This window comes from Heloderma suspectum, chromosome 12 (assembly GCF_057233095.1).
Source record: "Heloderma suspectum isolate Gila_16-S chromosome 12, 16-S_ref, whole genome shotgun sequence".
Lineage (NCBI taxonomy): Eukaryota > Metazoa > Chordata > Lepidosauria > Squamata > Helodermatidae > Heloderma > Heloderma suspectum.
In genome coordinates, this window is record NC_139469.1 from 415,679 (window position 1) to 442,303 (window position 26,625).

Sequence of the window (26,625 nt, forward strand, 5' to 3'; positions counted from 1 at the left end):
ATCAAAAAATGAGATCAGATTTGTCTGGCAGGACTTGTTTTTGACAAATCCATGTTGGCTTCGAGTAATCACTGCATTGTTGTCAAGGTGCTTCCAGATGGATTGCTTTATGATCTGCTCCAGAATTTTCCCAGGGATTGATGTCAGACTGACTGGTCTGTAGTTCCCAGGTTCCTCCTTTTTACCCTTTTTGAAGATAGGGACAACGTTAGCCCTCCTCCAGTCATCTGGAGGATGCGTGTGTGTTTGTTTTATTTTTTCAGCCCAATAACTATCAAACCTTGCTTGGACGTATCAGTCATTGGCATTTCCTTTTTGTTTGCTACTTTGTGTTTTGTGAGGGCAAGGCTGAGACAAAACAGAATGAGGCAGAAAGGGGCAACACTGGAAAGAAAAGAAGACAAAATTGTCCAGTGTCCATGTTCCTCTATTCTCATATTAAGGCTGCAGTCCTATACTTGCCTCCCTGGGAGTAAGCCCGAACTCAGTGGAACTTATTTATGAGGAGACATGTATAGGATTGTTCTGTTGACCACTGTCATGGGTGCTGGTAATAAGAAAGACCCTGTAAAATAGGGTCTTTCTTATAACCAGCACTGAGACAAAGACCTCATTAGCACGTAGGGGTGGTGTTCAGTGGCAGATTGTGGGTTGCTTAACCTACGAATTGCAGGGATGCATGCTGCATGCGAGCCACTTCCATTTTCCAGCAACAACCTATGAATGCCTCATTTGTAGGTTGTTAACCCAAAGTTAACCCATGGTATGTTCTTGGGTTAACCTTGGATTGTTTAACCCACAAACAACCCAGCCTGGGTTCAGATGTAACTGTAGCTTACGAATGCAGCATTTGTACGTTATTGCTGGAAACCAGAAGCAGCTCATGTGCAGTGCACATTCATGAGTTTCATGAATGTGCACCAATTCCGGGTGAATGACTGGCTACGAAGGTGGTGCCGACGAGAGAGATTTGGATTCTGGGACCACGGGCTATACTTCCTGGAAGATGGGCTGTTGGCTAGGGATGGGTTGCACCTCACAAAGGCTGGGAAGAATGTGTTTGGCCACAGCATGAAGAACTTCATCAGGAGGGCTTTAAACTGAATCCTACGGGGAAGGGAGATGTAATGTTGGGGGTAACAATGGACGTAGGCACATGCACTCCAATGGAGAGAACAGCGCTGATAGCGCCCAATAATAGTCTTCAGACACATGTAGGAAGAAAGCCAGACTATGAAGCACATGGTCTTCGATGTCTATATACTAATGCCCAGAGTATGGGAAACAAACAGAACGAACTTGAACTCTTAATACAGGAGGGAAATTATGACTTGATAGGTATAACTGAGACTTGGTGGGATGGCTCTCATGACTGGAATACAGCAGTTGAAGGATATAACTTGTTCAAAAAGAACAGGAGGAACAGAAAGGGAGGCGGGGTTGCACTGTATGTGAAAAATACATATCTCTGCACAGAAATACAGGAGGAGGAGCTTGGTAGCCCCATCGAGAGCATCTGGGTTGAAATAAATGGAGCAAAGAATAAAAGGAACCTGGTGGTCGGAGTCTACTACCGGCCACCCAATCAAGGAGAAGCCAAGGATGAAACTTTTGAAAAGCAAATAGCCAATGTTTTAAGGAAGCATGATGTAGTAGTAATGGGGGACTTCAATTTCCCCGATATTTGTTGGGAGACAAATTCTGCAAAACATGGCCCCTCCAGGAAATTCCTGACTTGTGTGGCGGATAACTTCCTCCTACAGAAAGTAGAGGAAGGAACTAGAGGATCGGCTATCCTTGACTTGATCCTAACCAACAGAGATGACTTAGTGGATAAAGTAGCAGTTACAGGAACTCTGGGGGAAAGCGACCATTTTGCACTTCAGTTCTTGGTTCTAAGGGAAGCAAAAGCCGAGTGTACTCAAACGCGTACCCTGGATTTTAGGAAAGCTGATTTTAATAAACTCAGAACAATGATCAGTAAGGTCCCATGGCAAACAATGCTAGCGAGAAAAGGAGTCCAAGATGGGTGGGAACTTTTAAAAAAGGAAATTCTCAAGGCACAATCACAAACAATTCCAACAAGAAGAAAAGGTGGAAGACAACAGAAGAAGCCAATGTGGCTTCACAAAAAGCTTAGGGATGACCTGAAAACAAAAAAGGACACATATAGGAAGTGGAAAGAAGGCCAAGTAACAAAGGAAGAGTACAGGCAGGTAGCACAGAATTGCAGGGATGGCGTCAGGAAGGCTAAAGCGGAGAACGAGGTGAGGTTAGCGAGGGATGCTAAAAACAACAAATAGGCTTTCTTCAGCTACGTGCATAGTAAAAGGCAGAGGAAAGAAATGGTTGTTCAGCTATTAAATAAGGATGGCAAAATGATAACAGATGACAAAGAAAAGGCAGAGGTGCTCAATTCCTACTTTGGCTCAGTCTTCTCCCAAAAGAGGGTCTATGACCCCCTGGCAAAGGCGAAGTACAGGCTGAAGGGGCAGGATTGCAGCTTGAGATCGACAGGCATATGGTCAAGGAACACCTCATTACTTTGAATGAGTTCAAATCTCCAGGGCCAGATGAACTGCATCCTAGAGTCATAAAGGAACTGGCAGAAGAACTCTCAGAACCGCTGTCTATTCTCTTTGAGAAATCATGGAGGACCGGGGAAGTGCCAGATGACTGGAGGAGGGCTAAGGTTGTCCCTATCTTCAAAAAGGGTAAAAAGGAGGAACCTGGGAACTACAGACCAGTCAGTCTGACATCAATCCCTGGGAAAATTCTGGAGCAGATCATAAAGCAATCCATCTGGAAGCACCTTGACAACAATGCCGTGATTACTCGAAGCCAACATGGATTTGTCAAAAACAAGTCCTGCCAGACAAATCTGATCTCATTTTTTGATCAATTCACCTCCCTTGTAGACCGTGGGAATGCTGTAGACATCATATACCTCGACTTCAGCAAAGCTTTCGACAAAGTGCCCCATGATATCCTGATGAGCAAACTTGCTCGAAGTGGGCTAGATGAAACAACGATCATGTGGATCCACAGTTGGCTACAGAATCGGACTCAAAGAGTGCTTATCAATGGGACCTTCTCAAGCTGGGGAGAGGTAACGAGTGGGGTACCGCAGGGCTCAGTCCTGGGCCCAGTGCTCTTCAACATTTTTATTAATGACTTGGAGGAGGAGGTGCAGGGAATGCTTATCAAATTTGCAGATGACACAAAATTGGGAGGGATAGCTAATACTTTGGAAGACAGAAACAAAATTCAAAGTGATCTGGATAGACTGGAGTGCTGGGCAGAAAACAACAGCATGGCATTTAATAGGGACAAATGCCAAGTTCTGCACCTAGGAAAAAGAAACCAAATGCACAGTTACAAGATGGGGGATACGTGGCTCAACCACACTACGAGCGAGAAGGATCTTGGAATTGTCGTCGATCACAAGCTGAATATGAGCCAACAATGTGATGTGGCTGCAAAAAAGGCAAATGCTCTTTTGGGCTGCATTAATAGAAGCATAGCTTCCAAATCCCGGGAAGTACTAGTTCCCCTCTACTCAGCACTGGTTAGGCTTCATCTGGAGTACTGTGTCCAGTTCTGGGCACCACACTTTAAGAAGGATGCAGACAAGCTGGAGAGGGTTCAAAGGAGGGCAACAAAGATGATCAGGGGACTGGAAACAAAGCCCTATGAAGAGAGACTGAAAGAACTGGGCATGTTTAGCCTTGAGAAGAGAAGACTGAGGGGAGATATGATAGCACTCTTCAAGTACTTGAAAGGTTGTCACAGAGAAGAAGGCCAGGATCTCTTCTTGATCATCCCAGAGTGCAGGACACGGAATAATGGGCTCAAGTTACAGGAAGCCAGATTCCGGCTGAACATCAGGAAAAACATCCTGAGTGTCAGAGCAATACGGCAATGGAACCAATTACCTGGGGAGGTGGTGGGCTCTCCCACACTGGAGGCCTTTAAGACGAGGCTGGACAGCCATTTGTCAGGGATGCTCTGACTTGGATTCCTGCATTGAGCAGGGGGTTGGACTCGATGGCCTTGTAGGCCCCTTCCAACCCTACTACTACTATTCTATGATTCTATGAGTTAACTAACCCACAATTTGCCGCCAAATGCCAGAGTTACACGAGAACAGCCAGAAAGCGATACAAAGCCTGCTTGTAAGGATGAAACAGTAAATAATACTCTAGTTGCAAATTAACATGGCTTAGTGTTCACATTTGCACCATTGATCAGGAAATATGTGAAAAAGTTTCAATGGGAACCTATTTTCTTGTTGATTTAAATCAACAAGAATCACCTTGATTTAATCACCTTGATTAAAATCAATCTACCTTGCTAAGAAAGGGGTTGACATAAGGCATTGTCATAATGCCATTGTGTAAATCTGTGGTATCTGGAATAATGTGTACATTTCTGGTGTCCCCATATCAAAAAAGCAACTGAAAAGAACGATGAAAATTATTGAGGGTTTGGGTTCCAGCACAATACCTTGGAGGAAAAGCAAAAGTATTTTGAGAAGTTTAGTTTAGAGGAAAATATGACCAAGGGGGACACATTAGAGCAGGGGTAGTAGATATTATGGACTTTATTTTATTTGTACCCCACCTTGCTACCAAAAATGGCACTCAAGGCGACTTTAAGAGACCATTAAAATTGGTTAAAACAACACATTAAAATACAATAAAAACATAACGATTGCAGAATAAAAAACAGCACCCAACCGAAGGGACCCACTTACAGGCCAAAGGCCTTCTTGACTAAAGCGGTCTTTGTCTGCCCGAGGAAGGATAGAAGGGAGGGAACCAACCTAGCCTTCTTTGGCAGGGAGTTCCACAGCCTGGGAATGGCCACCAAAAAGGCCCTCTCTTGGCTAGCCACCAAACACGCCTCTGAAGGTGGCAGCCTCGAAAGAAGGGCTTCTCCAGAAGATCTTAAGACCTGGGCAGGCTCATATGGGAGAAGGCTGTCTTTCAGGTAGCCTGTCCCTATCCATTTAGGGCTTTATGGTCATAACCAGCACTTTGAATTCTGCCCAGAAATAGCCCAGTAGCTAGCAAATCTGCTGTAACAAGAGAGTCAAATGCTCCCTGTAATTGGTCCTGGTCAACTGTCTGACTGCAGCATTTGGACCAGCTGAAGTTTCTGAACAGTTTTTAAGGCAGATCGACATAGAACACGTTACAGTTGTCTGAACTGGATGTAACTAAGGCATGCACGACTGTGGCCAGATCAGACATCTCTCAGAACGGGCATAGTTGACACACTAGCCTCAGCTGTGCAAACACACTCCCAGCTACCACCAAGACCTGCCCCCCCCGCTTTCACACAAGTCATAATTAACTTATAGAGTTCATTAGCACAAGATGTGATAGCCACTAGCATTTCTGAATAATGTGTACATTTACACTAGGCTTTAAAGTTATTTAAAAAATAATGTGGGATAGGGTTCTTGACAAATCCATGTTGGCTTCGAGTAATCACGGCATTGTTGTCAAGGTGCTTACAGATGGATTGCTTTATAATCTGCTCCAGAATTTTCCCAGGGATTGATGTCAGACTGACTGGTCTGTAGTTCCCAGGTTCCTCGTTTTTACCCTTTTTGAAGATAGGGACAACATTAGCCCTCCTCCAGTCATCTGGCACTTCACCTGTCCTCCATGATTTCTCAAAGAGAATAGACAGTGGTTGTGAGAGTTCTGAGAAATACTGCTCTGCTTTGTTGTGTGGGATGCAAAGTACTTAGGGTATATCGAGGAGTTTGACAGTATCACAAACTGCTTTTGAAACTTTGCCCAGTTTCAAAAGTGGTTCACATCATGACGCTATGGTGGGCCAGCTGCTATGTTGAGAAATTTAAGCCCGAAGTCCCTTTCGTCATGTAAAACAGGCTGTAGGGTTTGAAGCCCTACCCTAATTATTAATAATCCAGTTCATATCAAATCATTTCATCTGTTTCTAGCTTTTTCCACTGATTGATTCAAAAGAGAGGCTTATCCATTAACAATTCAATATTTCAGATGATTTTATTCAGGGCTATCTATTAACTGAAATATGAGGTTAGTATTATGATGATTACGTACCGATGAACCACTAATCACTTCAGCATCCAACATTGCAGTGTCAGCAACACTTTTTTCCTTCCTCAAAATCTTCACGTAATTACCCTTGGAGATTAGTAATTAATAAATGAATAGTTAATAAATCAGGTCCATCATGGCAACCATGGACCTGTCCCAATTGGTATCTGGCCCCACACATGCAACAGGGCGCACACTTGATTTTGTAGTCTGTTTAGGTGGAGTTGGTGTTCTGAAGGTGGAGGAGTTTCTTGTGACTCTGTTGTGGTCAGATCTCTTTTTGCTTTGTTTTGGACTGGCTGCCAGTATGAACGTTCGCAGAGGTAGGGGACTGGTTAAAATGGTCTGCTCCAGGCTTCTGATAGTTTCCTGAAAGTGCTTGTGGAGTTTCCTATCTCATTTGTTGGTGGTAGCATCGTAGCCCTGTCTGATCGGTGGAATATGGAAATAACCCAGGCCCAGGTTGACAAATGCCCTCTCCTTACCTGGTGGAGCCAGGTCAGCCCCCTGGTTTAACAGGGAGCTGAAGGCAATGAAATGGGATGACAGTAAGAGCACACATGGAGAAAAACTCTGGATGAATCACACCAAGCATGACCTGGAGGAGACCTACTCCAGGGTGGTGAGGGCAGCAGATAACGTGTACTTCTCTGTTGTCATCATATCCTCACAGAATAAACCAGTGATGCTTTCCCATACTATGCAAGGTGTTCTTCATGAGAATGCTGGAGAGGGGGAGCCAGAGGCTTGGTGTGAACAATTTGCTTCATTCTTTACAGATGGGGCTGATTCTCACAATCACAGCGAGGGAATTGAAGGCACGGCAGCCCATTTCCTCCGCCATGCGTGCTGGCCAAATTTCCATAGTTACCCTCGCTGGAACAGCTTGCCATGTCATCCAAACCCAGGTGGCATGGCTTCTTTGGGGGGGCAGCAACCTTCAGATAACCCATAACAGCCCATGGGGCTGGCACGGGTGGTGGGGTTGACAAGCCACGGTGGCTTGTTAACCACGCTGTGATCCTGTGAACCGGGTCAATCACTGGCTTGGATTTGCCTTAATTTGGCAAAGTGGATGTAACCTTGGTAACCTCATGTCCAGTTGGTTTGGATTCTTCTTTTGGTAGTGCAGCCCCCTCCCCCCTGCTGGCTGGGCCCTGCTCCAATTTATGTCCTTCAGGCCCCATTGTTGCAGGCCTTCAAGTGGGTTCTAAAGACTTAATTATTTATCTTGACCTATGCTTGGGAGGACTTTATTGGGTTCCATTGTGTATATGGTGTTATCTGGTTTTAATGGTTAATTCTAATTTTATTATTTGTTGTGATTTGTTATAAATCTTTAAAATGAATAATACATACATTTTCTGCTTGTAGATCTTGAGAATGTGGACAGGGTGTCTGGGGGTTGAAGGGTACCACCTGCTTACTTGACAATTGCCTTTCTTGGCCAGTTAAATTGGCCAAGGCAAGATTGACCCCATAGTTAAGAAAAGTGGTTAATACCTTCTTGTGTGAGGGCTTGTTCCTCCTTGTTTAAAGGAAGCAGTAATAAGATCTTTATTAAAGAAACCTTCCCTTGACCCAGAAGGCTTGGGAAATTATAGGCCAATCTCAAACATACCAATTTTGGCCAAGGTGATCAAGAAGGTGGTGGCCTCAAAACTCCAGGCACATCTGGTTATCTGGACCCATTTCAATCAGCCTTTTAGGATATTATTATTATTTATTAAATTTATTAATCACCCATCTGGTTGGTCACCCAGCCACTCTGGGTGATGGACAACATTAAAAACCGTTCAAAACAATAAAATTCAACATTAAAATATCACATTTCTAAAATTACCCAAATGCCTGCCTGAACAACTACGGTTTTAGTGCGTGGCAGAAGCTCATTAAAGAGGGGGCATGGCGGAGTTCCCTAGGGAGAGAGTTCCACAGAGTGGGGGCCACCACAGAGAAGACCCTCTCCCTCATCCTCACCAGCCTAGCTGTCCTGGCTGATGGGACAGAGAGAAGGCCATCCGAGGCTGATCTTGTTGAGCGGCCTATCTGGTGTTGCTGGAGGTGCTCCTTGAGATAGGCTGGGCCGGAACCATATAGGGTTTTAAAGGTCAAAACCAACACCTTGAATTTGGCCTGGAAAACAACTGGTAACCAGTGCAGCTCCTTCAGCACTGGAGTGATATGATCTCGCCGGCGGCTGCCTTTAATCAGGTGAGCCGCCGCATTCTGTATCAGCTGCAGCTTCTGAACCATCTTCAAGGGTAACCCCACGTAGAGCGCATTACAGTAGTCTAAACGAAAGGAGACCAGGGCATGTACTACTGATGGGAGCAGATGGGAAGGTAGGGGCGCAGCCGCCGTATCAGATAGAGTTGATACAGCGCTGTCCGGCTCACAGCTGACACCTGAGCCTCCATGGACAGCTGGGAGTCTAAGATGACCCCCAAGCTGCAGACCTGGTCTTTCAAGGGTAGCCGTATCCCATTCAACAACAGGTCACCATCCCCCAACCTCCTCTCGTCTCCCACCGAAAGTACCTCGGTCTTGTCAGGGTTCAGCTTATTCCTCTCCATCCAGCCACTCACTGTCTCCGACATTTGGACAGGGACTCTGTGGCCAACCTTGGTGAAGATTTGAATGAGAGGTAGAGCTGCGTGTCATCTGCATATTGATGACACTGCACCCCAAACCTCCTGATGATAGCCCCCAGTGGCTTCACATAGATGTTAAATAGCATCGGGGAGAGGATGGAACCCTGTGGCATCCCACAAGTAAGTGGCCACGGGTCCGAAACCTCCTCTCCCAGTGCTACCCTCTGGTACCTGCCGGAGAGGAAGGACTGGAACCACCATAATACAGTGTCTCCAATGACCAACCCCTCCAGGCGGTCCAGGAGAATACCATGGTCAACGGTATCAAAAGCCGCTGAGAGGTCAAGGAGAACAAGGAAGGAGCATTCGTCCCTATCCAGAGCCTTCCTCATATCATCCACCAAGGCGACCAAGGCCGTTTCTGTCCCATGCCCAGGCCTGAAGCCCGACTGAAATGGATCTAGATAATCAGCTTCTTCCAAGTGTGCGTTCAACTGCATCGCCACCACCTGCTCAATCACCTTGCCCAAAAATGGCATGTTCAAGACTGGGCGAAAGTTGTTTAGGACTTGGGGATCCAAGGAGGGCTTTTTTAAAAGCAGTCTTATCACTGCCTCCTTGAGGGCTGATGGCATCACTCCCTCCTCAAGTTCACCACCGCCCTGATCCCCTCACCCAGCCTCTCTCTGCAGCTCATAATGAGCCAAGTTGGGCAAGGATCAAGTAAGTAGGTGGTCGGCCTTGTCCACCTCATCAGAAGGAAGAAGCTGGAACCGATCCCACAAAACTGGTTTGCCACAGACCGCCTCTTGCTCACTAACTGTATCCACAGCGCACGGAATCACACTCCTAATCTGATCAATTTTATCTGCAAAGTGCCTTGCCAAGGCCTCACAGGAGGGTTTAGAATGCTCCAGCGGTTCTGTGTATGGGACAAATTGCTTTGATTGCCTTGGTGGATGAACTATGACAGGAACTGTTTGGGGGAAGTGCAGCTCTATTGGTTCTCTTGGACTTCTCAGCACATTTAAATACTATCAGCCATGGTATCCTTCTGCACCGTCTCGAGTGGGTGGGCCTTGGAACAATTGCCAGTGATTCTGGTGCATCCTGTCAGGTCATGTCCAAAAGCTGGTGCTAGGGGACAATTTTTCAGCACCACGGCTGTTGTCCTATGGCACAGGGGGGTGGGGGCAACTTCTCTTGGTCTGGAGGCCATATTGTTCCCTGGACCAAGCCCAGAAGCCTGGATAATATCAAAGGGGTGGGGCCCTGCAGCCTCCTGTGACATCATCAGCACTGCGCCACCCACTTCTTTTTCCATGCAGGCAAAGGCACAGAGCTCCGAGTCTCTCTCTGCATGGAAAGCGACTCAGCCGGTGCTTGCAGGAGTTGGCTCCTTCAAGTGCTGGTTGAGCGCCTCCTTTGTGTCCTGAAGGGTGGGAATCGAGTGGCTGCTTCCCACCCTGCTTTCCTCCCAATCAGGGTGGAAAGAAGAGTTGGAATTGTGCAGGAAGGGATGTGATGTGGGGGAATCCCCAGCTTATCTCTAATCTGATAACAAAGGAATTCCCCTTTGCAGCACTCTGTCTCTGATGGAGGATGAGTGATGCACAGGAGAATCCCTTTATTATCTCCAATGGGGGAGAACATGGGGATTCCTCTCTCCAGGGGGCTTCAGGAGGGTAGGGGCTGGGGCCCACAAAGGGTGCTCAACCCTGCACAGGCCGAATTGGGCCTCTGGGCCAGAGGTTGGCCTCCCATGGCCTATGGTATCTCACAGGGTTCTGTCTTGTACCCTATTAGTATCTACATTTAACCTCTCACAGAGGTCATTGGGAGATTGAAGTGAGGTACCACCAATATACCCCAGCTGTGTTGCTCTTTGTTGGAAGAGCAACAAAGAGCAGCTGATACCCTTGAATGTTACCTAGGCTCGATAATGAGTTGGATGAGGGTGAACAAGCTGAGATTGACCTCTTGCGCCTCATGATGAGCCAGAGTTTCTCCTGTTCCAATTGCTTCTTTGTTTGTTAACAAAGGCACTTACCTTTTAAAATTGTTTTAGTGGGTTTTAAAAGCTCTTTTTAATATTTTATTTTGTATGTTAGCATTGTAATGGTTTATTATGTCATTTTTCTTTTCTTTTTTTACGGTTCTATACCACCTTGGTTTTCAGGAAGGCAGTATATAAATACTTTAAATAAATAATAGTTATTAGGGCATAAATATGAAATACGTTACTGTGACAGCAAAGTTCATCTCAATCAAAACATCCATAAAACTTTTACGATGTGCAACTGTCATTCTGAAGTTCTTTGCTAGCATGTACAGTACTTCAAAATTGACATGGCCACAAAAATGTGGGGCAGTAGCGGGCACCTATCTAGTCACAAGAGCTGTGGACAGCTGGTTTGGGTATTGGTGTGAATCACCAACTCTTAGGAGCATCTCACCAGTGAGTTGGAGAAACTGAGTTGTTCTTTACTCGGTTGCATCCCAAACTATTTGGGTGGAGGTTTAAATCCTATTCATACTTGTGCCATCTTAAAAGGTGCAGTTTGAAAGTGGCAAATCTCACTCCTACAGTGATGCGCAGTATTTCTTGAAAAGAAAGATTTGAAGATGGTAGGTGGCTGGTTACAACAAAAACCATGCACACGGGTAACAAACCTAACTCTTAAGCTAGGAATAGATTATGAATTCAGCCAACTGTACATCTTTATCTGTGACTCAGAAAATTAGCTAACCTTCCTTCCTGTTTGTACCTGCATTTAGTTGAATGCAAGACACTAACAGTCATAATCTTGCTTTCATTCCAGATGGGAATGTCCAGTAACCCAAGTCCCTTCGGGCAGCCATTTAGTCAAACTGGAGGGCAGCAGATGGGAGCAGCAGGCGTCAACCCTCCATTACCAAATAAGCCAGGCATGGCAAATAGCTTGTCACCCTTTCCTTCAGACATCAAGAGTGTTTCCGTTACCAGTGTGCCAAATATGGTGAGTTGACTATAGCTCACTTGAACTTTCTCTGTAGTTCTTGTGCGTTTTCCATTGACACAAACTTTCCAAGTTGGTAAAAAGGGAATTTCTCTGGAAGGGTTTCTTGTATTCAGTTGAAATGATATTAGATCTCTTATATGATCAGAATGGAATATGTAGAAGGATGTACCCTAAATGGCTTTGCTCAGGCACGTGAGTCTATATGATACTCTGGACCATCTCCATCTTATCCAGGCTGCCTGCTAAGAGACAGATGGGCTATCATGCTTGTGCAAAATTCATTTCAGAAATTTTGAAGGAACAGTTCTGATGGATTTTGCCTCTGGGATACATTTATTAGTAACTTTGGGGGAAATTGAGGAAGCTAACTCATCTGAGCAAAGGGCTGGATGCACCCGATCTTGTCTGATCTCGGAAGCTAAGCAGGGTCAGCCCTGGTTAGTACTTGGATGGGAGACTGCATGGGAATCAGGCTTCCTGCACTGAGCAGGGGGTTGGACTCGATGGTCTCGTAGACCCCTTCCAACCCTATGATTCTATGATTCTAAGGACAAAATTTAATTTCTGTGTCACCTTTATGCTCCAAAAAAATGGACTGTGAGACACTTAAAAAAAGGTGTCCCCAACCAGTCGTGTCCGACTCTAGGGTGTGGTGCTCATCTCCATTTCTAAGCTGAAGAGCCAGCACTGTCCGAAGATGCTTCCGTGGTCATGTGGCTGGCATGACTGAACACCGAGGTGCATGGAACGCTGTTACCTTTCCCGATGAAGCGGTACCTATTTATCTACTTGCAATTTCTTGCTTTCGAACTGCTAGGTTGGCAGAAGCTGGGACTGAAGATGGGAGCTCACTCCGTCTCGCAGCACTTGGGTCTCGAACTGCTGTCCTGCTGACCTTCCGGTCTGCAGTTCAGCGTCTTAACCACTTACCAAGTTATAAATGAAGGAGAATTGGACTTTTTTCAAACCTACAGTGCATAGAATCTCTACAGTATGCATGCCAAGGAAGGAAGCTACTTTCTGGAACATGTCGGAGAGCTTGATGTGCTTGTATTTTGAGGAGCACAAACCCTTTTTTTGCTTCTGAAACCATTGAGTTAGCTGACAGTGAAAGACTAATCAGGATTTGGAAATCTCAGATTATTGCCCAAAAGTGCAAATTAGAACCAGCGATCAAAACTTTTGAGTCTTATCTGTCTTCCTTTCTTTCCTCCTCATCTACCAGTTGTCCCTCGGATATCTCCCTCTAATCTTTCCTCCCCCCCCCCCCCGCTTTCTTGCTTGCTGAGTTGACTGCCCTGGTCTACCATCTTCACATGTCCCCTTGATCTTCTCCCCTCAGGTTTCAACCTCTCTTTCTCTATCCTGGTTCTTTCCCTACTAGGAACATAAGAAGAGCCATGCTGGATCAAACCAGGGTCCATCTAGCCCAGCATGCTCTTCACACAGTGGCCAACCAGCTGTCAACCAGGAAACCACAAGCAGGACGTGAGTGCAACAGCACCCTCCCACCCATGTTCCCCAGCAACCAGTGTACATAGGCATATCACTTCTGGTGCTGGAGGTAGCACATAGCCCTCAAGCCTAGTAGCCATTGATAGACTTCTCCTCCAGGAATTTGTCTAACCCCCTTTTAAAGCCTTCCAAGTTGGTGGCCATCACTACCTCTTGTAGCGAATTCCATTGTTTAACTATGTGCTGTATGAAGAAGTACTTCCTTCTATCTGTCGTGAATCGCCCACCAATCAGCTTCATAGGATGACCCCGGGTTCTAGTATTTTGAAAGGGGGAGAAAAAAGTCTCCCTATTCATATTCTTCACATCATGCATAATTTTGTATACCTCTGTCATGTCTCCCCTTACTCCCCTTTTTTCCAAGTTAAACAAGCCCAGCTGTTGTAACCTTCCCTCATAGGGGAGTGACTCCAGCCCCTTGATCATTTTAGTTGCCCTTTTTTGCACTTTTTCCAGGTCTACAATACCATTTTTAGGTGTCGTGAGCAGAACTGTACACAGTATTCCAAGTGAGGTCACACCATAGATTTGTATAGGGGCAGTATGATATTGGCAGTTTTATTCTCAGTTCCTTTTCTAATTATGGAGTTTGCCTTTTTTACAGCAGCCATACACTAGGTTGACATTTTCATTGAGCTGTATACCACAACACCAAGATCTCTTTCTTGGTTGGTCACTGCTAGCTCAGATCCCATCAGGTTATACTTGAAATTGGGATTTTTTGCCCCAGTGTGCATCATAGAATCATAGAATAGTAGAGTTGGGCCTACAAGACCATCAAGTCTAACCCCCTGCTCAGTGCAGGGATCCAAGTCAAAAAATCTCTGACAGATTGCTGTCCGGCTTCATCTTCAGTGCCTCCAGGGTGCAAGAGCTCACCACCTCCCTAGGTAATTGGTTCCATTGTTGTATTGCTCTAATAGTCAGGAGATTTTTCCTGATGTTCAGCTGGAATCTGGCTTCCTGTAAGTTGAGCCCATGATTCTGTGTCCTGCACTCTGGGATGATCGAGAGGAGGTCCTGCCCTTCCTTTCTGTGACAACCTTTCAAGTACTTGCAGAGTGCTATCATGTCTCCCCTCAGTCTTCTCAAGGCTAAACATGCCCAGTTCTTTCAGTCTCTCCTCATAGGGCTATGTTTCCAGTCTCCTGATCATTTTCAGTGCCCTCCTCTGAACCCTCTGCAGCTTGTCTGCATCCTTCTTTAAGTGTGGTGCCCAGAACTGGACACACTACTCCAGATGAGGCCTAACCAGTGCTGAGTAGAGGGGAAGTAGTACTTCCCGGGATTTGGAGGCTAAGCTTCTATTAATGCAGCCCAAAAGAGCATTTGCCTTGTTTGCAGCCACATCACATTGTTGGCTGCTATTCATCTTGTAATCTACAGCAATTCCAAGATCCTTCTCACTTGTGGTATTGTTGAGCCAAGTATCTCCCATCTTGTAACTGTGCATTTGGTTTCTTTTTCCTGGGTGCAGAACTTGGCATTTATCCCTATTAAATTTCATTCTCTTGTTTTCAGCCTAGTGCTCCAGTCTGTCAAGATCTCTTTGATTTTTGTTTCTGTCTTCCAAGGTTTTAGCTATCCCACCCAATTTTGTGTCATCTGCAGATTTGATAAGCATTCCCTGCACCTCTTCATCCAAGTCATTAATAAAAATATTGAAGAGCACTGGGCCCAGGACTGAGTCCTGCGGTACCCCACTCATTACCTCTCCCCAGTTTGAGAAGATCCCATTGAGGAGCACTCTCTGAGTCCAGTTCTGTAGCCAACTGTGGATCCACCGGATCGTTGTTTCGTCTAGCCCACTTTGAGCTAGTTTGCTCATCAGGATATCATGGGGCACTTTGTCGAAAGCTTTGCTGAAGTCGAGGTATGTCCACAGCATTCCCATAGTCCACAAGGGAGGTCACCTGATCAGAAAGTGAGATCAGATTCGTCTGGCAGGACTTATTCTTGACAAATCCATGTTGGCTTTGAGTAATCACTGCATTGTTTTCAAGGTGCTTACAAATGGATTGCTTAATCATCTGCTCCAGAATTTTCCCAGGGATTGATGTCAGACTGACTGCTCTGTAGTTCCCAGGTTCCTCCTTTTTGAAGATAGGGACAATGTTAGCCCTCCTCCAGTCATCTGGCACTTCACCTGTCCTCCATGATTTCTGGAAGATAATAGACAGTGGTTCTGAGAGTTCTTCTGCCAGTTCCTTTATTACTCTAGGGTACAATTCATCTGGCCCTGGAGATTTGAACTCATTCAAAGTAATGAGGTGTTCCTTGACCATATGCCTATCGATCTGAAGCTGCAATCCTGCCCCTTCAGCCTGTACTTCGCCTTTGCCAGGGGGTCATAGAGCCTCTTTTGGGAGAAGACTGAGCCAAAGAAGGATTTGAGCACTTCTGGCTTTTCTTTGTCATCTGTTATCATTTTGCCATCCTTATTTAATAGTTGAACCACTGTTTCTTTCCTCTGTCCTTTATTTATTTATTTCGTGTCCAGATCAAACTTTGCTCTGCCAAAATGTAGCCACCGCCACAGCTTTGTCATAAGCTTGCTGTAGATCGTCAACAGTACGAGACTCCGGCAGTAACTGACACACCATCAAATGCGCTGGGTCTTGGGTTTCTCCACATTCACATAATGTATTTTTACTATGTCTTTTACTATGCACATATCTGAAGAAAGCGTTTTTGTTGCTTTTAGCATCCCTTGCTAACCTCGGCTCGATCTCAGCTTTAGCCTTCCTGACGCCATCCCTGCAATTCTGTGCTACCTGCCTGTACTCTTCCTTTGTAACCTGGCCTTCCTTCTACTTCCTGTATGTGTTGTTTTTTGTTTTCAGGTCATCTCTAAGCTTTTTGTGAAGCCACATTCTTCTGTCAGTTCCTTTATTACTCTAGGATGCAGTTCATCTGCTCCTGGAGATTTGAACTCATTCAGAGTAATGTCTCTAAACGTCTCTAATCCGTCCTCCTAGGAGACAGCATACCTGGCGAGTCTATGGGTCTTCGCGACATATTTGGGTTTCGATCCCATGCAGCAAGGAGTCTCCCACAACTACTACTCTTCTCTTGTTGTTGTTGTAGGCCTTGGTTTCATTGCCTCTACCTGATCATGTGGGGTCCCCTGTAATTCTTCCTCTGCAGGCTGTCCTCGAGTTTCATCCTCAACTACCTGAAAAAGTACAATGGAATGGCATAGTTCCACTGTTGCAGAATGGCTTCTAGTTCTTTTGCTCCTGTCACCCTTTTCCAAGGAGTGTCCTCTACTTCATTTTTCCTCACCTCAGCATTTTCTTTTTCTGCCTCAGCTTGCTGTTCCTCTTCTAACTTCTGTACTTAGCTTTCCTGCTGTATTTTAACCGTTCTGTCTACGAACTCTTCGTCTTCTCTTATTCCCTGGTGGGTTGACACTTGCCGCTCCAGTCCCAATTACTTTTTCTTCCAACAGCGTAATCAACTTGCGTTTGTTGCACATTTAGGCAAGTTGATCTCAGGCAAGAAAATAAACATTGCACAGACCTTGCAGGTCACCATGACTGGAAAGTCTTTTCCTTCCGTAGTCTCAATTCCCTTTATGTTTCTAGCTTTCTGATTGTACTGGGATAGCCTGTGCTTTGTTGTCTCTTCACTGGAGGTTAACAACAGAGTCCCACTGGTATGGAAGTGTGTGTTACAAGAAAGAGCAATTTTAAAAAAATTGTTAGGGCCTCCCCCTTGACCTCCCCTGCTGAACTCCTCTTTGCTCTCCCTGGTTGCTCACTCAGATCACTCTCTCTCTGGGAGCTTGCTTGCTTGTATAGCCCCTGAACCAGCTGGAGCAGCTTCTTGCTCCAGCTTTATACTTCACACTTGCTTTCATTGAATCGCATTTGCCATTTGGATGCCCATTCTCCCCGTTTGGAGAGATCCTTTTTGAGCTCTTCACAATCCCTTTTTGTTTCAACCACCCAAAATAATTTGGTGACATCCGCAAACTTGGACCCTCACTGCTCACGCCTAATTCCAGATCATTTATGAACAGGTTGAAAAGCATTGGTCCTAATACAGATCCCTGTGGGATCCCACTGTTTACTTCCCTCCATTTGGGAGAATTTACCATTTATTCCTCCTGTCTGCTTTCTGTTCTTTAACCTGTTATTGATCCATAAGAGGTCCTGTTCACTCATTCCATGACTGCTAAGTTTGCTCAGAAGTCTTTGTTGAGGGACTTTGTCAATTTAAATACTACCTTCAAACATGCCACTATTTCACATATTCTCAAAAATCCTCACTTGATTCATCTTCCCTCTCTAATTACTGGCCCATTTCACTTCCACCCTTTGCCTCCAAACTCCTGGAACATGCCGCCTACTCCTGCTGTCTCGACTTTCTCTCCTCAACTCCCCTCTCTTCACCCTCCAATCTGGTTTCCACCTCCTGCACTTCACTAAAGCTGCCCTCACAAGAATAACTGATGACTTTCTCAATGCAAAATCTAAAAGGCTTTATTCAGTCCTCATTCTTGTCTCTTTGGTTTCCATCATTCTGTCCTTATCTGGTGGCTCTCTTACCTATTTCTCTAATAGTTTTTCAATGTGTCCATAGGTGGAAGCTCTTCCAGTGCTTTCCATCTCTTTCTTGCGGTCCCTCAGGGATATGTTGTTGGCCATCTGCTCATCTCTTGGCCCTGAGTGACGTCATCAAACCCCATTGGTTTCAGTACCACCCATACACAAACGACACCCTATGTACCCCTGAACTCTTCCCCTTACTCCAATCCTACATCTCCAGTTGTCTCTGATATTTCTGTTTGGAATCTTTGTCATAATCTCAAACACAGTATGTCCAAGAACTGAGCTTCTAATTTTTCCACCCAACCCTCTTCCCCACTTACGCTTTCCTCATCCATTGTCAAAGTTATTACCCACCTTGTTGAGTAGGCATATAGCCTTTTATTTTTGTCTCCTCTTCCCTTTTTTCTGCATCTTCAGGCTGTTGTTAAGTTGTGTTTCTTCTCCTTTTATGACAGGGTGGGCAATCTGTGGCTCTCAGCCTAATTCCCAAATCCCTCTGTGTGTGATCAGTTTACACCTCTGACAAGAGCACTCTGTTCCCTGGTAGCCTGCAGGCTGGGAAGAAAGAAAGAGAGAGAAAAGGGAATGACAGAAAGAGAAAAGGAGGTTGCAGAAAGAGAAAGAGGGTGGTGCACCCACTTTTGGCTCTGTCCTTGCCCATCATGGACATGTGGCCCTGGACTGATTATGTACAAAGGACCACAACAGAGAAAAGGTTTCCCACCCATGCTTTATGTCATTGCAGAAATACGGCCATTTCTTTCTGTCATTTTAGCAAAAATTCTGGCTTGTGCCCTGGTCATCTCTTGCCTATAGTACTGCAATCTTCTCTCTGGTTTTCCATTGTCCCACTGTGGTCTCTTCTTAAATTCCTATGGTTTTTGCTCTTATATCCTGATTCATCTCTGCCTGGGATCTTCGCTTCTCCAGCTTGACTACCCTCTGCTGCCCGAAGGCCTCCTGCTCCCTCAGAAGGCTCCACCATTTCTGACTTGCTGTCCCATATGCTGGAACTGCCTTCTGGAACACTCGCGTGATTTCACCTCTCTGACTTTCTTCTGATCCCTCCTCAAAACCCATCTTTTCCATGAAGCCTTTTGCTCAACATCCTAATTCCCACGTCCTCCTACAACTAAGCCTATAACCAAGCCTGAGCACATGTAAATGTGATAATGGCATATTTGTTCCCTGTTTATCAAGCTCACCCTCCACCCCATTGTTTCCCCTCTGATGGATTTTAGCTTGTAATCTCCTCAGGGCAGGGACCTGACATTTTGTATTCTGTAAAGCACCATAAACGCTGATGGCATGATAGAAATACATAATAACAATGCAAATTTGATCTGTGTTTATTTCTTGAGTTCATATACCTCCAGCTTATTTTTTAGATTGGATAAGTTAAGTAAATCTACATTGCTGAGATTTTGTAAAATGGGATTTAACAAATCAGGTTAGATGAATGAGATTATTGAACCAAGAAATTTAGGTTAGGTCGCTGAGATTCCAAAATATACGGAACCTGGTAAGTGTATAATTCTGCATGCCTCTCAAGAGTGGATATTGCCTCTCATCTGAATAGGTTTTGCTTTAATAATTGCTGTGTGTTACTTTGTAAAAGTGTAGAGTGAAAATGTAGTTGGCACGGGGGGGTAGTAACCTGGTTCGCACAATATGGCAGGCTCATCATGGGTTATTTAATCCATGAAGAACTGCAGTGCGTGCTGGGTGTGTGTGGCTGCTGTTTTGAATACGCATGCCCCGATTGGAGCTTGCGGCATATCATGTGAACCTGGCCCTTGTGGGTTATTCGAGGGTTAAACAAACCTTTGTTAGTAGTAGGATTATGCAAGGGTTGTTTTAACACTCAAATAACCCATGATTGTTCACACAACAAGCCGCAACCTCTGATCGCTGTGATTGGGGATTGCATATTCAAAATGATGGCCACATGCACCACAGCTAAATAATCCACCATGTCGTGCAAACCAGCTCATTTGTGTTACATAGGTTGAATTTCTAGAACATAAGAAGAGCCGTGCTCAATCAGACCAAGGGTCCAGCTAGTCCAGCGTTCTGTTCACACCATGGTCAACCAGCTGTCAACTGGGAACCCACAAGCAGGACACAAGTGCAACAGTACCGTCCTACCCATGTTCCCCAGCAACTGGTGTACATAGGCATACTGCCTCTGATACTTCTAATTTTATTTATTTATTTATTTATTATTAAATTTATTAATCGCCCATCTGGCTGGTCACCCAGCCACTCTGGGCGATGTACAACATACAATAAAAACAGTTTAAAACAATAAAATTCTACATTAAAAACATTTTCTAAAATACCCTAACCCACCCCAAATGCCTGCCTGAACAACAACGTTTTTAATACATGACGGAAGCTCATTAAAGAGGGGGCATGACGGAGTTCCCTAGGGAGGGAGTTCCACAGAGTGGGGGCCACCACAGAAAAGGCCCTCTCCCTCGTCCCCACTAGTCTAGCTGTCCTGGCTGATGGGAGAGGGAGAAGGCCATCCGAGGCTGATCTTGTTAAGCGGCCTGTCTGGTGCTGCTGGAGGCGCTCCTTAAGATAGACTGGGCCGGAACCATATAGGGTTTTAAAGGTCAAAACCAACACCTTGAATTTGGCCCGGAAAACAACTGGTAACCAGTGCAACTCCTTCAGCACTGGAGTGATGTGATCTCGCCGGCGGCTGCCTTTAATCAGGCGAGCTGCCGCGTTCTGCACCAGCTGCAGTTTCCGAACCGTCTTCAAGGGTAACCCCACGTAGAGAGCATTACAGTAGTCTAAACGAGAGGAGACCAGGGCATGTACTACCGATGGGAGCAGATGGTCGGGAAGGAAGGGGCGCAGCCGCCGTATCAGATGGAGTTGATACAGCGCTGTCCGGCTCACAGCTGACACCTGAGCCTCCATGGACAGCTGGGAGTCCAAAATGACCCCCAGGCTGCGGACCTGGTCTTTCAAGGGTAGCCGTACCCCATTCAACACCAGGTCAACATCCCCCAGCCTCCTCTTGTCTCCCACCAAAAGTACCTCGGTCTTGTCAGGGTTCAGCTTCAGCCTATTCCTCCCCATCCAGCCACTCACCGTCTCCAGACACTTGGACAGGGATTCTACGGCCAACCTTGGTGAAGATTTAAACGAGAGGTAGAGCTGCGTGTCATCCGCATATTGATGACACTGCACCCCAAACCTCCTGATGTTAGCCCCCAGCGGCTTCACATAGATGTTAAATAGCATCGGGGAGAGGATGGAACCCTGTGGCACCCCACAAGTAAGTGGCCACGGGTCCGAAACCTCCTCTCCCAGTGCTACCCTCTGGTACCTGCCGGAGAGGAAGGACCGGAACCACCGCAATACGGTGTCCCCAATTTCCAAGCATACAACTGTTGCCATTGTAACGGCCACATTTATTTTCACGTTGGCAGTACTTGAAGATCACTGTCCTAGTTTTGTTCCTTTGAATAATTGATCACTTGAAATTAGGAGCCCTGAAAGTTTTTTACTGTTGGTGAAAAGTTTGAGAGTCCTTGCAAAGGATGTGATTCGACTGAGTGATTGATTAATGTGTGTACTACTTTCTCCAAAAGTATGAAATTACTTCCTTAGTCATTATGAAATTGAGGGCAAAAGATCAGTGGATCATGACAGCCCCTATCCTATCATATAGGGTAGTAATTTTGGCTGGTATTTTAGACGATTTTACACTCCCAGCTTAACTGATAAAAATAACCATTAGGAAGGGAATATTTCTCAATAACCATAATTCTCTGTGGTCTAAATATTCAACTTGGCTTGAATAAGACAAGCTACTTCATTTTGACTGCTTCTAACATTAAAACAAAAGAGGGAAGGGACTGGCCCACAGAGAGATTGCTAGAGGGGTTTGTGTGTGTTGTTAATAGCAGTAAAAACTAGCTGTAGCTCACAGAAGTGAAATCTCTGAGTTTAAGCTAAATGACCAAGGTATTATCCTTGAGAGGATAATAAGAGATGATGAAGAAAGAGGCCTAGTGGAGCAGAAAGCTTGGATATGACTTTTGAGAGGCAAAAAGTGGGGACCTATCTGCCATTCCTTTTGCAGGGCTCATGTGGGGACCTATCTGCCATTCCTTTTGCAGGGCTCATGTGGTTTGTATCCGTAGAATGCCAAATTTCATTATGGATCAGCCATGCGATTCTCTTTTAGTGACGTTGAAATTTCCATGACAGCATGTGCATTTTGTTGGGCAAAAATTATGAATTCACTATATCAAACATTTATGTTAAAGAAATTATGATTATGAATTACCAATAGTTTATCCAAAGAAAAATAGTTACAGGTATTGCGCTACTACTGTGAATCAAGAGCATGGGGGCGGGGGGGGGGGGTTAGACCCTCTCTCAGTCCTAGAGATGTGAAGGCCCAGAAAAAAAACAGAAAATTTTCGGTGAGGGGAATTGTTCTTTTTCTAACGGCTGTTTCCCCCCCCCCCCCAAAATGGAACAGCTTTGGATTATGAAATATTTTCTTTTAGAATGATGAATAAAATATTTAAGACACGGTGTTTATATATTGCTACCCAGCCTGTACTCCCCCCAAAATGATTTCTAAAAACTATGTAATAAAATTTTTATAGGAAGACTAGAGATGTAAAAATTCTGGAATATTGAAGCCATGGGGGATTTCGGCTTGTTCTGGTTAGGTGCTGTAGCAGTCAATTAATGTAGTTCTAATCTAAAACCCATATGTGAAAGAAACATTGTAGGTTATCCCACCACAGCCACCAGATACGATGGAGCACCATGTGGGTTATCCCACCAATTGTTTTTTTAATTAACTTTGAAGTTTGGGTCTGTGGAAGTCACTGCCACAGTTTTTAATAAAGTGCCCAATTAGACCTCACCTCTAATGAGGTCTTACTACCGGCCACCCAATCAAGGAGAAGACGAGGATGAAACTTTTGAAAAGCAAATAGCCAGTGTTTCAAGGAAGCATGATGTAGTAGTAATGGGGGCCTTCAATTTCCCCGATCCTTGTTGGGAAACAAATTCTGCAAAACATGGCCCCTGCAGGAAATTCCTGACTTGTGTGGCGGATCACTTCCTCCTACAGAAAGTACAGGAAGGAACTAGAGGATCGGCTGTCCTTGACTTGATCCTAACCAACAGAGATGACTTAGTGGATCAAGTAGCAGTTTCAGGAACTCTGGGGGAAAGCGACCACGTTGCACTTGAGTTCTTGGTTCTAAGGGAAGCAAAAGCCGAGTGTAGTCAAACGCGTACCCTGGATTTTAGGAAAGCTCATTTTCATTAACTCAGAACAATGATCAGTAAGGTCCCATGGCAAGCGACGCTAACGAGAAAAGGAGTCCAAGATGGGTGGGAGCTTTTAAAAGAGGAAATTCTCAAGGCACAATTACAAACAATTCCAACAAGAAGAAAAGGTGGATGACAACAGAAGAAGCCAATTTTATTTATTTATTTATTTATTTATTAAATTTATTAATCGCCCATCTGACTGGTCACCCAGCCACTCTGGGCGATGTACAACCCACCATAAAACAATTTAAAACAATAAAATTTTACCATAAACATTTTTTTTAAAATAACCTAACCCACCCCAAATGCCTGCCTGAACAACCACGTTTTTAATGCACGACGGAAGCTCATTAAAGAGGGGGCATGACGGAGTTCCCTAGGGAGGGAGTTCCACAGAGTGGGGGCCACCACAGAAAAGGCCCTCTCCCTCGTCCCCACCAGTCTAGCTGTCCTGGCTGATGGGACAGGGAGAAGGCCATCCGAGGCTGATCTTGTTAAGCGGCCTGTCTGGTGTTACTTGAGGCGCTCCTTAAGATAGGCTGGGCCGGAACCATATAGGGTTTTAAAGGTCAAAACCAACACCTTGAATTTGGCCCGGAAAACAACTGGTAACCAGTGCAACTCCTTCAGCACTGGAGTGATGTGATCTCGCCGGCGGCTGCCTTTAATCAGGCGAGCCGCCGCGTTCTGTACCAGCTGCAGCTTCCGAACCATCTTCAAGGGTAACCCCACGTAGAGCGCATTACAGTAGTCTAAACGAGAGGAGACCAGGGCATGTACTACCGATGGGAGCAGATGGTCGGGAAGGAAGGGGCGCAGTCGCCGTATCAGATGGAGTTGATACAGCGCTGTCCGGCTCACAGCTGACACCTGAGCCTCCATGGACAGCTGGGAGTCCAAAATGACCCCCAGGCTGCGGACCTGGTCTTTCAAGGGTAGCCGTACCCCATTCAACACCAGGTCAACATCCCCCAGCCTCCTCTTGTCTCCCACCAAAAGTACCTCGGTCTTGTCAGGGTTCAGCTTCAGCTTATTCCTCCCCATCCAGCCACTCGCCGTCTCCAGACATTTGGACAGGGATTCTATGGCCAACCTTGGTGAAGATTTGAACGAGAGGTAGAGCTGCGTGTCATCCGCATATTGATGACACTGCACCCCAAACCTCCTGATGATAGCCCCCAGTGGCTTCACATAGATGTTAAATAGCATCGGGGAGAGGATGGAACCCTGTGGCATCCCACAAGTAAGTGGCCACGGGTCCGAAACCTCCTCTCCCAGTGCTACCCTCTGGTACCTGCCGGAGAGGAAGGACTGGAACCACCGCAATACAGTGTCTCCAGTGCCCAACCCCTCCAGGCGGTCCAGGAGGATACCGTGGTCAACGGTAGCAAAAGCCGCTGAGAGGTCAAGGAGAACAAGGAAGGAGCATTCACCCCTATCCAGAGCCCTCATCATATCATCCACCAAGGCGACCAAGGCCGTTTCTGTCCCATGCCCAGGCCTGAAGCCCGACTGAAATGGGTCTAGATAATCAGTTTCTTCCAAGTGTGCCTTCAACTGCACCGCCACCACCCGCTCAATCACCTTGCCCAAAAATGGCAGATTTGAGACTGGGCGAAAGTTGTTCAGAACTTGAGGATCCAAGGAGGGCTTCTTTAAGAGCGGTCTTATCACTGCCTCCTTGAGGGCTGATGGCATCACTCCCTCCTCAAGGGAGGCGTTCACCACCGCCTTGATCCCCTCACCCAGTCTCTCTCTGCAGCTCATAATGAGCCAAGATGGGCAAGGATCAAGTAAGCAGGTGGTCGGCCTTAGAGATGAAAGCACCTTGTCCACTTCATCAGGAGGAAGAAGCTGGAACCGATCCCACAAAACTGGTTTGCCACAGGCCGCCTCTTGCTCACTAACTGTATCCACAGTGTGCAGAGTAACACACCTAATCTGATCAATTATATCTGCAAAGTGCCTTGCCAAAGCCTCACAGGAGGCCTTAGAATGCTCCAGTGGTTCCGGAGCCACAGGACCGACCAGGCTCCGGACCACTTGGAACAGCCTCCTGGGGCAGGACTCTGCAGACGCGATGGAGGCAGCATAATATTCCTTTTTTGCTGCCTTCACCGCCACGTGATAGGCTGAAGATACAGCTCTAGCCCGTGTCTGATCGTCTTTGGAGCGAGACTTCCGCCACCGGCGCTCTAGCCATCTCACCTCCTGTTTCAGAGCTCGTAACTGCGGATTGAACCATGGTGCAGTCCGAGCCCTGTTCAGGGGGAGAGGGCGTTTCATAGCCACCCGATCTAATTCCCCAGTGATTGCGGCATTCCAGCCACCCACCAGTGAATTTGGTGAATTTTGTGAATTTGGCTTCACAAAAAACTTAGGGATGACCTGAAAACAAAAAAGGACACATATAGGAAGTGGAAAGAAGGCCAAGTAACAAAGGAAAAGTACAGGCAGGTAGCACAGAAGTGCAGGGATGGCGTCAGGAAGGCTAAAGCTGAGAACGAGCTGAGGTTAGCGAGGGATGCTAAAAACAACAAATAGGCTTTCTTCAGCTACGTGCATAGTAAAAGGCGGAGGAAAGAAATGGTTGTTCACCTATTAGATAAGGATGGCAAAACAATAACAGATGACAAAGAAAAGGAAGAGATACTCAATTCCTACTTTGGCTCAGTCTTCTCCCAAAAGAGGGTCTATGACACCCTGGCAAAGGCGAGGTACAGGCTGAAGGGGCAGGATTGCAGCTTGAGATCGATAGGCATATGGTCAAGGAATGCCTAATTACTTTGAATGAGTTCAAATCTCCAGGGCCAGATGAACTGCATCCTAGAGTAATAAAGGAAGTGGCAGAAGAACTCTCAGAACCGCTGTCTATTCTCTTTGAGAAATCATGGAGGACAGGGGAAGTGCCAGCTGACTGGAGGAGGACTAATGTTGTCCCTATCTTCAAAAAGGGTAAAAAGGAGGAACCTGGGAACTACAGACCAGTCAGTCTGACATCAATCCCTGGGAAAATTCTGGAGCAGATGAGAAAGCAATCCACCTGGAAGCACCTTGAAAACAATGCCGTGATTACTCGAAGCCAACATTGATTTGTCAAAAACAAGTCCTGCAGGATGAATCCGATCTCGTTTTTTGATCAAGTCACCTCCCTTGTAGACCGTGGGAATGCTGTAGACATCATATACCTCGACTTCAGCAAAGCTTTCGACAGATTGCCCCATGATCTCCTAATGAGCAAACTCGCTCAAAGTGGGCTAGACGAAACAACAATCCGGTGGATCCACAGTTGGCTACAGAATTGGACTCCAAGAGTGCTTATCAATGGGACCTTCTCAAACTGGGGAGAGGTCACGAGTGGGGTACCGCAGGGCTCAGTTCTGGGCCCAGTTCTCTTCAACATTTTGATAAATGACTTGGAGGAGGAGGTGCAGGGGATGCTGATCACATTTGCAGATGACACAAAATGGGGCGGGATAGCTATTACCTTGGAAGACAGAAACAAAATTCAAAGTGATCTGGATAGACTGGAGCGCTGGGC

At 45.9% G+C, this 26,625-nt stretch overlaps 1 protein-coding gene across 7 annotated transcripts in view; it reads left to right on the plus strand.

Moving 5' to 3' along the window:
* CREBBP (CREB binding lysine acetyltransferase) overlaps positions 1 to 26,625 on the plus strand; it is a 153,302-nt gene that overhangs the window by 14,407 nt on the left and 112,270 nt on the right. For all 7 annotated transcript variants that reach the window (XM_084817897.1, XM_084817900.1, XM_084817898.1 and 4 more), the window contains exon 3: positions 11,512 to 11,688. In XM_084817897.1, coding sequence (XP_084674023.1) covers positions 11,512 to 11,688 — 177 coding nt within the window. The remainder of the gene's footprint in view (positions 1 to 11,511; positions 11,689 to 26,625) is intronic.